The following is a 14,143-nucleotide window of genomic DNA, read 5'->3' on the forward strand; positions in this document are numbered from 1 at the left end:
TATCCTTCTTTCTACATGTTATTCACTATAAATTATTTTACATGAGGAGTACCATTGAAATGCATGTTGTTTTTTGTGGTGGCATTCTTCAATGATGTCTACGTTATTGTAGTATTTCCTTGGTCAGGGTAATCGCTACAATGATTAATGCACCAGCTTTGTTCTTTCTATTCCCAGATTGCTCTCCATTCCTGTTCCTGCCACATTAACAAATACTAGCAATCACCACTGCATCTATACTGTGTGCCAGAATGTGCCTTTCAGCTAATGATGTGGAGTTTAAAAATATACTTTCTTTGTTAACACTGTTCCCAAACCCCAACCCCACCACTGAACATCCTTGGACATTTACAAGGACTTAATGAGTAACCAACTTTTTCAATTGGGAGCATTGTACAGATTAGTGGACAGAATAGATAAATAGCCTATTATAGCTTTTTGCTGCTCGGACACAGTTGTCCGTGCATCTTTTTGTAAAAATGAACGTCCAGAGGAAAATTTGCCCAGTTCGTCCAGTTTTCTTGACTAGTGGCAACTAAACTGCAAAGATGTTTGTACTGCAAATATTAAATGCAATTGATAAAAAGCCCACTTTGTATAAAGTAGGTAAAATAAAAACTTGTCAGTGTTACAGTAATGGTATAAGCTACTAATATATGCTCCAGTGTAAATGCTCAATAGCATAAAACTAATATTGATACCCTTCCAGTCTTTTCAGCCCATGACTGCTATGACTACAGAGAGGTCATTGATGTTTGTGTAAATTTGTGAACATTTACATTTTATGTGAACAATGCATGCATCATAAATTTTGTGGTTTGCAACTGGTGTGAACATGTACTTACTTTTACATAACTGTAGGTGTACTGTAAATGAAGAAAGTGCTGATCTTCCTTAGTTCCTGGAGTTAACAAAATTATGCGGTAATGTAAATTAGTCAGATTTGGTAATCAAGGTAAAACCCAATTATTTTACTAATTGGCAATCAACTAGAATCAAAATACTACAGCCCAGATTATAATTAACAGCGTGAGTTCAGTGTGAGGGGTGATGGGTTGAGTGACAAGCTTGCATGACCCTGCTGGAGCCTGGACCATTTATCAGGCACTATTTTCATGTGTCTCATCTGTATCTCACTGGATATTCTCCCACCTGCTTCTGGTAGGAATCAGCCCATAGCCGGATGTTGGGAGACAGAATGCCAACGATGGGGACCAGCCTCAACAATCAATTCAAGTGTGCTTTGTGAAAGCAGTATGGGAAGTGAGAACCCACTGTTGCCCCCTAGGGCCCGGATGACCACTCCCAACTTCTCACTGGCAAACATGAAAATAATGTAAAAATGATCTTCTCAACTCACTTCTGGGTAAGCTCCTTCTGGCGCCATGTTTTCCTGATAAGGCTGGGGACCCAGCTGAACGTTAAAACTATATTAAGGCCTTGGGCTGGATTTTAACTTAACTTACCTACCGGGAGCAGAGAGCTCAGTAAGATACGGGGAACACGGAAGTCAGGGTACCAGACTCCACAGCTTGCGTGTGACGTCACCGAATGGTCCCCTGTCTGGAAACTATCCTGATTGACAGGTTTGGCTCCCAGTTGGACAGGGAGAAGTCCAGAGGAGGCTGCAGAACAAAGTAGGCTTGCTCCCCCATGTTGCGGTCGATCAGGTATATGGCAGTGATCTAGGGGGGTGGGTAGGGCTGGCAATTACAGTGGTGTGGGTTTGTGTAGCTGGATCCCGAGGGTGGGGGTAATCGGAGGCCTGGTGGGGGCGACCTGAGGCCACAGAGTAGGAGAAGGCTGCAGGTGTTGTGGGGAAGGTTAGGGGGAGATCAGAAGGATGGTATTAGGGGAAGTGCCTAAACGTTGGTGGGGTCAGTGGGGAGGTTTATCCAGGGAGGTGCACAAGATTCAGCAGGCAAGTGATGAGGCATTCACTTCCTGGATCCAGAAGCCCTCATTTGGATTTAGCTGCTGGGAGTTCTGGGGCTCGGGAATTTCAAATGGGATATAACAATGAGTCTTGCAACCCTGTTATAATAATGATTAACTCTACCTGTTGTTTCACCACATCCCTCAATTCATTCTGACTTTTGATTGTTTCTTGAATGTATTTATGTCACTGACTTCAGTAGCCTTCTTAGTTAACCCTGATTCAAAACTTGCCTGCTCCGTTGTCAACCACCCACCATCCCACCTCTATTAAAATCAGAACTGAGCAGTTTGGAGGGAGGCTGAGATCAATTTCAGGTTTTTAGTACACTAACCTCTCACCTAACCAAACCTACCCATTTTTTGAGGTTAAAATTTGCCCCCTTCTGACTTTTGCTTATTAAGGAGGCCCTTAAATATCTTAGGAAGGCTGAGGATTTCTATCGGACCATATATTTAGGTGAGCATTTTTGAAAAGCCAAATAAAAGTACTGTAATCCCTCAAGTATTCAAGTTTTATGGATACATTCATGTTTTAAAGCACTGATTGCAATACTTGCAAAAGAACAGAGAAATAATCATAGCCAATCCCTTCCCACTTTAGATATTTATTTTGCTGAAGCCTTTTGGAAGAGATTTGCTTGACCAAATTAGCACTGATTTCTACACAAAGTTTAGGACTTTGTGTTCCACATGTTCCCAACTGTGTCCCCCTGTTGACAAGTATATCATTTTACATTAACTTCACAGGAAGGGTTCGACAGCATTCTTTTAAGCAAGCTTTTTTAAAAGGCAATTTATGTTATTTTCTCCTTACAGGGTATTGGCAAGTGCAGGAAAAGACCTAAAGGATAATTTCCTGATAGCACTGGCAGAGCGAGAGGAAGCCAACCGCAGCGGGAAAATGACTGTGAGTACACAATCAAGTGTTTAACCTGCATGTAATTTCTTTTTATATTGGAGGAAACTGCACAAGGATTGATCTGTAATCTTAACATGATTTATATGAATACTATAAGTGTGGTGAAGTTAGTCATCGGAAGTGGTACAAAACAGGCAATAACATTCCAAAGAAAATCAGCCAGGCCGGAAAATGACCAATTCTTTATCATTCATTTTGCGATATCACCAGTGGACAATTTCACCCTCAGGGTCTTGTCATGGGACCAGAACTTCAAGTCTCCTCTATCAGAAATGTACTTTTATGCCATTGGCTCTCTTTAAGAACTATATCAGCATTTTACAGCATTTACATCACTTTACAAGCAGCTTTGCTGGCTGCTTTCAGGTATGACCAATGAATATTCCACGGACAGTGAATTCCCTTGCGTCTTCTCCCACTCCACTGTTGCAACTTTGGCAGAAATTCAGCGGGAGCCCTATTATTGCACTAAAGTGGGGGAAGACCCAAGCAAACTCATCCCTTATACCTTTAACCATGCAGCATAACACTGCAGTGGTATCAAAAAAGGATTGGTTTTTGTTTAAAGTTTAAATGTTCCCGTAAGTGAAAACTAAGATTTTCTCATATTTTCTATTTATACTTAGGGCTGGATTTTACAGCCCCCTGCCGGGCATGTTTTTGGTGGTGATGTAAAATATGACGGGTGGCTAACCCAGTACCTTGCTGCCCACTCCTGACTTGGTCCCCATAAAACAGTATGCAGGAGGGGGCTGAAACCAGCAGCCCACCCACCATTTAAAAAAAATTAATTGGCAGGCAATTGAGCTTGTTAACAAGCCAATTGATGTGAATGTTACTCTGTCCATGTGGTAATACAGTTGGTATAGGCAGGTGGGCAGGAGTGAGAAGGCTATTTTTCAAAAAAAACTGTGTGGAAAAGGTGAGAAGGAAGGGGAGCACATTATTTGGGGGGTTCCCTGTGCGTCAGGCCAAACCCCCGCCAAAATGTTACCTGTTTTGTTCTTCCCCACCTTGCCTCCAAAGCCTGCCCAGACCCTCTCCTCACCCTCGGCTCCCCGATCTATTCCCATCCAAGCTCCAGACTTACCTGAGCCCGGATGCCATGGGTGACTTTGCAATCCCAGCAGCGCCCACTACTGAGTTCTGGTATCTGGACCTCTAGAGCTGCCAGCCAATCAGATGGGCCAGCAGCTGTTGAGAGCAGGGCCTCCTCTCGCTAAGGTACAGAAATCCCTCATTCTGCTCATTTAGCCCGTCAGCAGCACGTTATCGCTGCGGGACAGGCTTTTTAAAATTCTGTCAGTTGCCGACCGACATTTGCAACTGGGGGAGTGGGTGTGCGCGCAGGACTCCCCTGTGAAATTCAACCGTTAGCTTTACTTTGACTAAAGCAGTGCGTAAAAGTATAATATAAAATGTGTTTTTATTTGGGAACTCCAAAGGAAACTTACTGCTCTGTAGGTTAATTTAAGCATGATTTATGTAATTTTTGAGTTCCTTCATTTCTTTTTTATAATATTCACTGTTACACTTTCAGAGATTACCACCCACCTAGAGAATACTATGCGCTTGCCCACTCTTCTCTACATGATACAATAGCTGCAGTTGTATTTTTTCTGTAGCTCAATTAATTTTAATTTTAAAAGTATATAGATCCATATGATTGGGACAAAATGATGTAAATGATTGGAAAATGTAGGTTGCTAACTGCATGTTATGTAGGAACATTAGTGCTGGAAAGATTTGAATTATGGCTTGACTAAAAAAAATTCTGATTGGAAAAACAAACAACAAAAAAGTGATGGTTTTCCTATACCTAGACCTATGGGATTTGCAATTACAAGATCAAACATAGCCTGGAGAATGGATACTGGAACCTGCGGACACATATTTTCCCACTGAATATTGACTATGTAAACAGTTTCATACATAAGCCATTCTAGCTTTTAAACTTATGTTATTGAAGTTGGTATAAAAGAACTGGTTACAACTTGTTCCTTTTCAAGACTATTCAAAGAAACCACTGTAGTTGACTTAGAAAACAGTGAATTAAGCAGCTTCTAATGTACCTCTTCCTGTGTTTAAAACCTGAGGAAGAAAATATCGTACAGTATATGACTAACAATATTGTGCTGACACACTTCTTTTTTTTTCCTTTACTATTTTCCAAGTCCTCTGAAGTGTTTCCTTTGATGAAAAAAGGCTGATTGTAGGAATGTTTATTTCGTTTTCAATTAACCCAAATTTGCCCCCATTTAATAAACCCACTACTGGAATAAGTATGAGTCATACAGGTAATTTCGACTAAAGCCTTGACAATTCTCATTTTGTGCAAACTCTACAAAGTTTATCAAACCATATTTACATGGGCAAAGACTGCATTTCAAGTAGCATTTTGTGCTTAACTCTTCACCGTCAGATCCTTGTAACTTGGGCGCCTTTTATACACAAAATGATGTATGATTTTGCACCCGAGTTGTGGTTAAATTTAGCCCCTGTAGATATAGATTTTCTGATTGGTGTTACTTTGATATTGGCTTCAGTCCTTTTATAATATGTAAGTTAATGCGCATATTGAAATAACAAAATAATCTCTTTCCCACCATTGAAAGAATGGGAGAAAACCTTTTTTTTCACACTACTAAGAACTTGGATGTAATTTTCTTTAGTAATAGTGAAGGTTAATTAAGGCATGTTGTATTTTAATGTGCTTTTCTTGTTCCTTCATTACCATTTGACAGGTAATCCAAAATGGGTGTCATCTGGTTTTAAAATTAAATTACATGGGATAGAATTTCCATGGAGGTTCACCCAATCATCCTCTGTAACTTATGTCATATCCACTAAAGTTATGGCAGATCACTGAGACAAGCCCCCCAGAAATCACTGGCACAATCAGTTAGCCCAGAATTGCAATGCTTTATTGTACCAGATAGTCAGATATAGGGCAGGATTTTTACCTCGTCGGGCAGGCCTGGGAGCAGTTGCGAAACAGACCACAGCCCCGATCAGGTCCCAACCGCGATTTCAAGTTGGCTGACCAATTAACGGCCAGCCAGCGTAAATCGCGCACTGGGAACCTCAGCACTGCCTGGGTGGGGGAGGGGAGGATGGCGAACGCAGACGTTTGTGCATGAGCTGCCTCAGGGAGCTGAAGATTTTTAAAAACATAAACAAAGACTTTAAAAATGTTAAAAACATGTCCCCTCATGTGACTCTATCACATGAGCAGGGACATGTTATAAATGAGATTTCAACATTTTTATTTTATTTTTAATTCTTGTTGGAAACCTCACCCACCCATGGATGAGGTTTCATAAGAAATCCAAAGGCTGTTTGGCCTTTTCACCTGCCTGCCAAACGAACGGTTGGACAGACAGTGAAAAATCAGATTTAATTAATTGATTAAGGACCTTAAGAGGCCTCTTAATTGTCAGCGGACACACCGCTGCTTCTCGCATGTGCCCGCTGAACGAAATATCATGAGAGTGCGCAATGACGTCGGGATGCTCGCCTGACGTCATCTCCCACTATTTTACTCTTATTCGGATCGGGCGCACACCCACCTGACAAGAGAAAAATTCTGCCCTATGTGTTGAACAATACGAGCTTTAGCTAATTCCAATTACATGCCTATTCAAATTCAGACAGAAGTTTGGTTGTTAATAACAGTTGCTATTAACTTCACCTGATTTGCCACCGTAACCTCTATGCGAGATTGGCAGAATCTTTGTAAAAGCAATATAAAATAAACTTTTTCTTTAACTTCACAGCCTCAACTTTTACTTTTAGATATTTATACTAGTAATATCCAAGTTGGTTCTCCAGATCGTCTGCTGTAACTTTGGCAGAAAATCAGGGAAACCCTGGAGAAGCAGCTCAAATGCCATTTGCAGTTTCTCCAAGGTTTCCACCAAAGTTATGATTGAAGAATAGGGAATCCCTCTAAAAATTCTACCCTTCCTCTGAATTTTTGCTATATTTGTGATATGGAATATGGGGGAGGTGCCCTGCTCTACACTTAATATCTTTCTTAATTTATTTTTTTTATTCTCTCTCCTGGAAAAGCTTCCTCCTCTCTGTTCAACATTTCTCTTTAAGTTTGCAAATTTACTTGAGAAATTGTTGGAATAAATCTATGGGTGGGACTTTATGGGGGTGTAAAAAGCAGCGAGCCATACAAAAGTCCATTGACTTCGGCGAGACCATAAAACCCCATTGGCGTAAAATTCCACCCTATGTCAATATGAAACAACATAAAAGCTTACCGACAATAAGATTAAAAATTTCTTCAGACAACTTTGAGATTTCATCAGTTTAATTTCTTCAATGTAAACACCTATGCCTTTAGATTCTGGTTTCTTTGATGTTTACATTTACTTATATACCATATGACAGTTTTTCTTAAAATAAATTTATGAATTTGCATCTGCTTCTTCAAATTATGAAACAAATTATTGATGATAACAAGTGATTGATAGCTGCATAACCCCGAGTATAAGGTTGTGGTATCCTTCAGGCATTTTGCTTAGCTTCATGCAGATTTATGGCATTGACAATTTTCAGATATTCCAATCAATAAGATCTGTTCCATGTAATAGAGTATTCATTGTGTAATTTGTATTACCAAGTGCATCACTTAATATGAATGTAACTTCAATCCTTTCCAAACTTCTACCTCCTTCAAATATAATGACTAGGCTTGCTTTGACAGACAAGGCAATGAGCGTACATCCTGGGTAATGTGGTCAACTAGTATGTTGAAGATGCTTTTCAAGCTGTGGGGGCTTATTCCTGATCAGAGAAGGTAATTTGTTTTTGTCACACCTGGAGGCAGTCTGGCTTCAGTCACTTATAACTTTAGATCAGTTTCATATGTGCCATTAACAGATCAGTAATTATTTTCCAGCTTTTCAGGTCACAATATTGCACTGCATTTCTATGAAAGTTTGTGATTTAGCAATAAAGGTCAGAAATTTCCCCCCGGCGGAGGGGTTGCACAGGGGCAGGTGAGGGCGGGCGCGAACCCAATTGGCACCCCTATCGGGGCCTTGCCGCCATTTTACGTGGGCGGGCCAATTAAGGCCCGTCCATCGTGACACTGAGTGCTCCCTGTTCGGGTTGAGGGGACGGTTGTGGATTCCCTGCGCTTTTTCATGCATGCGCGGGAAAGAGCGCAGAGATCTCCCTGAGGCCAGATTTGTTTCAGTCTTGAACTTTAAAATAAAGGATTTTTAAACTTTTAAAACACGTCCCCTCATGTGACATTATCACATGAGCTGGGACATGTCAAAGAATAAATGTATAAATTTTTATTAGATTTTAAAACACTTCATGAAACCTCATCCCGCCCGTGGATGAGGTTTCATGAAAAATGCGAAGGCCGTCTGGGCTCTTTGCCTGCCCACCAACCTTAAGGTTGGACGGGCAGCTCATTAAATTGAGTTAATTAGTTTTTAACAGGCCTTAATAGGCCTTTGACAGTTCGGCGGGCGCGCAGCCGAGTCAGCTGCGTGCCCACCGAACTGACAATCTAAATGAAGCGCGGTGACGTCGGGATGCGGGGCCCTTTCACCAACGGGAAAATGCTGCCCAAAGATGGGGACGCAAGAGACTTTGATCTCAGCAATTGCAAAAAGAAAACCCTGAATATTTGCAATTTAATTGCTCTACAAATGTTTGACTGCAAAATGCTCAATCCTTCGCCAATGTCAGAGTGAGGCCACTTATGTAAAATAGGTAGGCAACCATACTGATATGAACATATCTAGAGTGGAGGGTATAAAGTATGATACTTTGAAAGCCACTTGGGGCTGAAGCAGGTGGACCCAGCTTAAACTTGAGCAGAAAATGGAAATGAGTGCTAGTTATAAGAGGATGTCTGTGTTCTTCTGAAGTGTTCCAGGCCAGGCTCATTCACTAGAACATCACTTTGAGTCCCACTCATGCTCTTATGGCTTGGGTGTTGGTTTATTGGTGGTGTCCAGTGAGCTCAGGGCGCAGGAAATCTGACAGGTTGTGCCATCCCAAATAATTTTGCTTGGTGTCAGGCCTTCAATGGGATGAAACTTCGACCCCCTCCTGCCCCCAGCAGGGATCCATACTCAGGAGGGAGACGCAGTGTCTCACCCAATTTCCTACCCCCACCTATCATCTATCATCCCTTTTATGTTGGTATTTCATCCTAGACAAATCTAGGTCTTGACGACTGCCTTCAGTAAGAGAAGGTCTGTATATTCTAATCATGCTGTAGCTGTTCTTTTTAAAGAATTGCACAATTCCTCCTTATTCTCTGGGTGGAATCGTCCCAGATTTGCACTAAATGCGGTAGTGGGCAGGGAAAAGAACGTTTTACCCGCTGGTCAAGTGGTAGCTTTTCATGCTGTATCATCCCAATCCTGCTTCATTTCATCTTGCATTCCTGGGAAACCACACCTCCGATTCACCCGCCACGCTGTCACCTTGCCGCTTCCTCATTCCGGGCGCCATATTTAAAATTCAGCCACGCGCACACCTCTCAGTGCTCCCAGCCCAGGGCTGCTGCACAGAAGACATGGCCCCGAAGGGCAAGAAGACCGCAGCCCCCAATTCAGTGACGCTTCCCTGGAACACCTTTTGGATACCGTGGAGGCCCGCCATGATGCCCTCAACCACCACTCTAGGTGAAGGCCAGCAAGCAAGGTCACCAATCCAGCATGAGAGGCAGTGGCAGCGGTGGTCAGCACCAACGCCCTGCAAAAGAGGACAGTCACCCAGTACAAAAAGAGGATGAATGATCTTCTCTATTCTGCTAGGGTAAGTCATTCTTCTCATCATTCTCAACTCACACACTCAGAAACCCATCACACATCCACAGGGATCTCACACCTCAAGGGACAACACCACTAACTCTCTCACACACCCTCACATCTCATATCCCTTGGAGCTTATGTCCTCATCCCGTCCATGGCTCCGCTCACCACACAAACATTCCATGCAGTGTCATGTATCCTGCTCAAACTCTCTCCATTTGTTTTCATGCAGGAGAAGTTGGCTGACAACAGCAAGGAGAGGTCCCAGACCAGTGGTGGAGTCGCTCGCATTAGGCCCCTCATTCACTTTGAGGAGTGTGCCATTGTGCTGACTGGTGAGGACATGGACCTTGCCTGCATCGACGGTGAGGTCAGTGGCAAAGACCCACGTGAAGATCCTGCACCACATCATCCCTCCCTCGATGCAAATGTGAATGCTCTCTCTCCTGCTTTTGACTCTGCTGCCATGCAATACTTATCTCTACTTTGGTTCACAGGAAGCTCTGCCAAGCGACCGACACCCTCAGCCAGCCAGTCCCTTAGCTCCATCCAGGTCCTCACCGCGAGCCGAGAGGACACCTCCTCCATTGAAGAGCTAGAAATAAGAAGCTTGGAAGACCTGTCACAGCGCTTACCCTCACCCTCTGCAAGTGCAGAGACACACACCTCAGTGGGACCTAGATCTAGCACAGGTTTGGGTTCACAATCTGGTGGTCAGAGTGCAGACATGTCTCTGCAGCAGAAAGAGGCAGGTCCAGCTGAGCTCCTCGGCACTTGGACTGCTGGGGAAGAGGCACCAGTGAGGTCCGAGTCGGATGACGAGCCCTTGGATTCGGCCTTCCAACTCATTGTGGAGAGTTAGCAGAAGGCGGGGGAACATCACACAGAGCCGTTGGAAACTCTCAAGAGAGTGGCACATGAGTCGGAGGAGTGCGTCCGCCTGCTTCCTGATGGTGCCCACATGTGTATGCATGCAATAACCACCTGCTTTCCTCTGCACTCCATGTACTTGCACCTCCTTGCTATGGAAGGATATACTGTGTGGTACCTAATGTGATGTAGGCAGCAGTGGCCAAGGGGGTGGGGAACAGGCCTAGCATCTTTGTGTGAGTGTTTGGCAGCGGCAGGGTGAGGAGGCACTGGAGCCCTGATATGTCCCACTCTGGTTGGAGTGGGCCATGCGCGAAGAGAGTCCATGTACAATTTGCACAAGTCAATGCCCTTCTCTCATTTTCAGGAGAAGAATGCTCATAATGCTGCAGAGTGTGTGAGGACTGGCCACGGCCAGGAGCAGTTAGCCATTCTCAGCCGGTTTGAGCAGGAGGCCCTGGATTTGGAGAGACGCCATGTGCCCATGTCCATTGGTGTTGGTGAGGCTTGGGTGCCACAGCCAGGTACGTATGCCCGGCAGTGAGGTCAGCATTGTTCTCCCAACAGCCATTGCAGTGCTGAATTTTAAGTGATTTAATTTTGCAACTTGACCATTGCTTATGGAAGAATGAGCGCATAATGATCCGGGGGACAGGGATACACATTGACATTGTCTCCATGTTAAGTGATCCAATGTCCTTGTTCTTCCTTTCAGCATCAGCGGAGCAGGGCCGGGAGGAGGAGCAGCAGAGGCCCCCTCTCACACCTGAGGGCCCTAAAGCCTCACGTGCGTCACACCATCTCTGCCAGACAGGCACCAGTGCAGATACTAGCACCTCGGTAGGAATTAGAACATTGGCTAATGTCCTGGGCACAGTGGTGAGGGCAGTTCACAGTCACTGGAAGAGCTGGCAGAGACAGAGAGTGCCCATGGTGCCAGCACTCAGAGGACTGCAAGGGACCAGGCACATCCTTAGTCGGTACCAGATGATGTGCCTCTGGAGTCATCCGCGACGCAGCAGCTGCAGGAAATGCGTACAGGTGTGCAGGAGCATCTGGGGGAGATACGTGAGGCTTGGTGTCTGTGGTGGAGCAGCCAACGCGGACTATCACCGAAGCAATGAGCCTCATGTCCGAGCGCCATGCGTCCTCCATGGAGAGAGTGGCGACTCTCGTGGAGAGGGTCCTCCAGGAGACCAATCAGGGCTTCCTGGGGATGCGGTCTGACCAGAAAACCCTCACATCAGCATTGACCTCAGCTGCTCAGTGCCAGTGTGGGAGATGGCCTGGGCACCAAGTTTCCCAGCTCGGTGCCCATCCATCCACAGCGAGCAGGGATGTCCGAAGCGACCTCACGTCGGTGCAGCAGCTGCCTGCCGTCTCTGCAGGCACCTCTCAGGGAGCTCCGGATGAGGGTGGCAGCTCCTCCGCCCCTCTCTCAGTGAACGTAGCATCTGGTGAGGCTGTGACAACTGGGGAGATATCAGCTGTGGAACTGGCAGATCCCTCCCAGGCAGAGCCAGCTCAGGCTCCTCGGGCCAGAGGACTACCGCTAAGGCCATCGAGGCCAACGGGACAACAGAGTGAGCAGGCTGCCTCAGATGCCACTCCCAGCGATGGGGCAGCACCAATATGTAGCACCTGGAAACGTAAACATAAGGCAACTTAGGCACATCATGGGTTTATCACTGGTGCTTTTGTGTTGGCCTGAGAATAGGTCTTTATGATTTGCTTTGAATTGGAACACCATTGTCACTTTTTTGGCTTAAGTTGCTTTGCTTGTGATATTAATTTCAGACATGTGACCATGCCTGAGGGTGCCTCTTTTCTTCTGCATGAGTATGGTTTCCAAAAATTTTAGAAGCCAGAGTCAGGGCAGCTGTGACCTTTAGATCCACTGGCATGGGGTGTCCCCCACACAATTAGCGGAGATCTCAGGCCCAATCATCTGACAGATATAGTTGACTGTCTCCCTTGAGAGATGGAGCCTCCTTCAGCACTGCACCTCAGACATATTGAGGTAGCTGCTTCGCTGCCTGTATACCTTGGCAGCAGGATAGTTGCATCTTCTACTGTCCCTTCTGCCTTGGTCTATCTCTTGTCCCTGTGCCCCTTGTGCCTGTGCCTGTCCTCACAAAGGTGGCTCCCCTGGAGGCTGAATGTGCACTCCTGGCCTCCTCCCCCTTCTAGCCCTCCCTTCCTCCGTAGAGGAGGTGCCTGCAGTGGAGAGTTCAGCTACCATTCCCAGGCTGAGGGAAGGCTTCTTGAAACCTACAGGCCCAAAAAATATTCCTCACTGCAGAGTACTGACCTGAAGGTTAAGAGTCCAGACAAAGCAGCTGGTATGTGTTTGAAGTATTGCAGATCACACAGGCAAGTTTCAATAACTTTGAAAAATCAGTACTTGAGAGAGCACACTCATGACCCCAGTGAGCCCTCTTATCCCACCTGTGGATGAGGTTCATACAAATGTGTCCTACCTGCCTGCCTGTTGCGCCCGTGCACCGACCCGAAGATTGCACGAGCGCCGAAAAATCGGCGTCGATTGGTGAGTCAAGGGCCTTAAGTGGCCCGTTAATTAATGGCGGGTGCACAGTGGATATAATTGCACGCCCACCCAGCGAAATATCACAATGGTGCATGGTGATGTCGGGACACTCGCCCAACGTCACCGTGCATCATTTTACACACGGACATGTGGGGCCCACCTCCACATACCAATGGGAAAATTCTGCCCATAGATTTTAAAAGACCCAGGCAAAGTAACACGAAAGCCTAAGCTGTCAAATTCAAAGTGAGTTTTCTTCACTTCAGTTCATGTAGACAGCAACTTGAGGCTTAGAGGCTGGAAGCTTTTCACGCTTGTTAGAACTTAGAATGCCTTCCTTTTACAAATAACCTCATCTTTATACAGGCTTCTCCCTTTTTAATGTAAATCCCGTTGTCCCAATATGTCTTTTCAACTCTACTTTTCTAGCAATAAAAATCTTTCATAGTACCCATTTTATCAGTAAGCTTTGGGAAAAATAAACACACTGTTTGGTTTCTTCTGGCTAAGTATAGCATTTCACCACCTCTTTTGAAATTCAAATTACTCTGGTTTATCTAAAAATGCAAATTTTCCCTTTAAACCTCACATTCTAAAACTTCAGCCATGTTTACCTACTTAAGAACATAAGAACTAGGAGCAGGAGTAGGCAATTCAGCCCCTTAAGCCTGCCCCACCATTCATTACAATTATGGCTGATCTCATTTTGGCCTCAACTCCAATTTCCTGTCCTCTCCCAATAACCTTTCAGCCCATTACTAATTCAAAATCTGTCTATCTCCTCCTTAAATTTATTCAGCGTCCCGGCATCCACTGCAATCTGAGGTAGTGAATTCCACAGATTCACGACCCTTTGAGAAAAGCAATTCCTCCTCATCTCTGATTTAAATCTACCACCCCTTAGCCTAAAACTATGGCCTCTCATTCTAGAATGCCCCACAAGGGGAAACATCCGCTCCACGTCTACTTTGCCTATCCCCTTTAGCATCTTATAAACCTCAATTAGCTCTCCTCTCATCCTTCTAAACTCTAACGAGTGTAGGCCTAAACTGCTCAATCTCTCCTCATAAGACA

At 44.8% G+C, this 14,143-nt stretch overlaps 1 protein-coding gene across 2 annotated transcripts in view; it reads left to right on the top strand.

Annotated features, from left to right (window-relative positions):
• The window catches only part of cfap299 (cilia and flagella associated protein 299), a 969,734-nt gene that overhangs the window by 366,556 nt on the left and 589,035 nt on the right, over positions 1–14,143 (top strand). The window contains exon 3 of one of the 2 annotated variants that reach the window (XM_078543845.1): positions 2,755–2,861. In XM_078543845.1, coding sequence (XP_078399971.1) covers positions 2,755–2,861 — 107 coding nt within the window. The remainder of the gene's footprint in view (positions 1–2,754; positions 2,862–14,143) is intronic. The other variant, XM_078543837.1, reaches the window with a different exon arrangement.

This window comes from Cetorhinus maximus, chromosome 1 (assembly GCF_964194155.1).
Source record: "Cetorhinus maximus chromosome 1, sCetMax3.hap1.1, whole genome shotgun sequence".
Classification (NCBI taxonomy): Eukaryota; Metazoa; Chordata; class Chondrichthyes; order Lamniformes; family Cetorhinidae; genus Cetorhinus; species Cetorhinus maximus.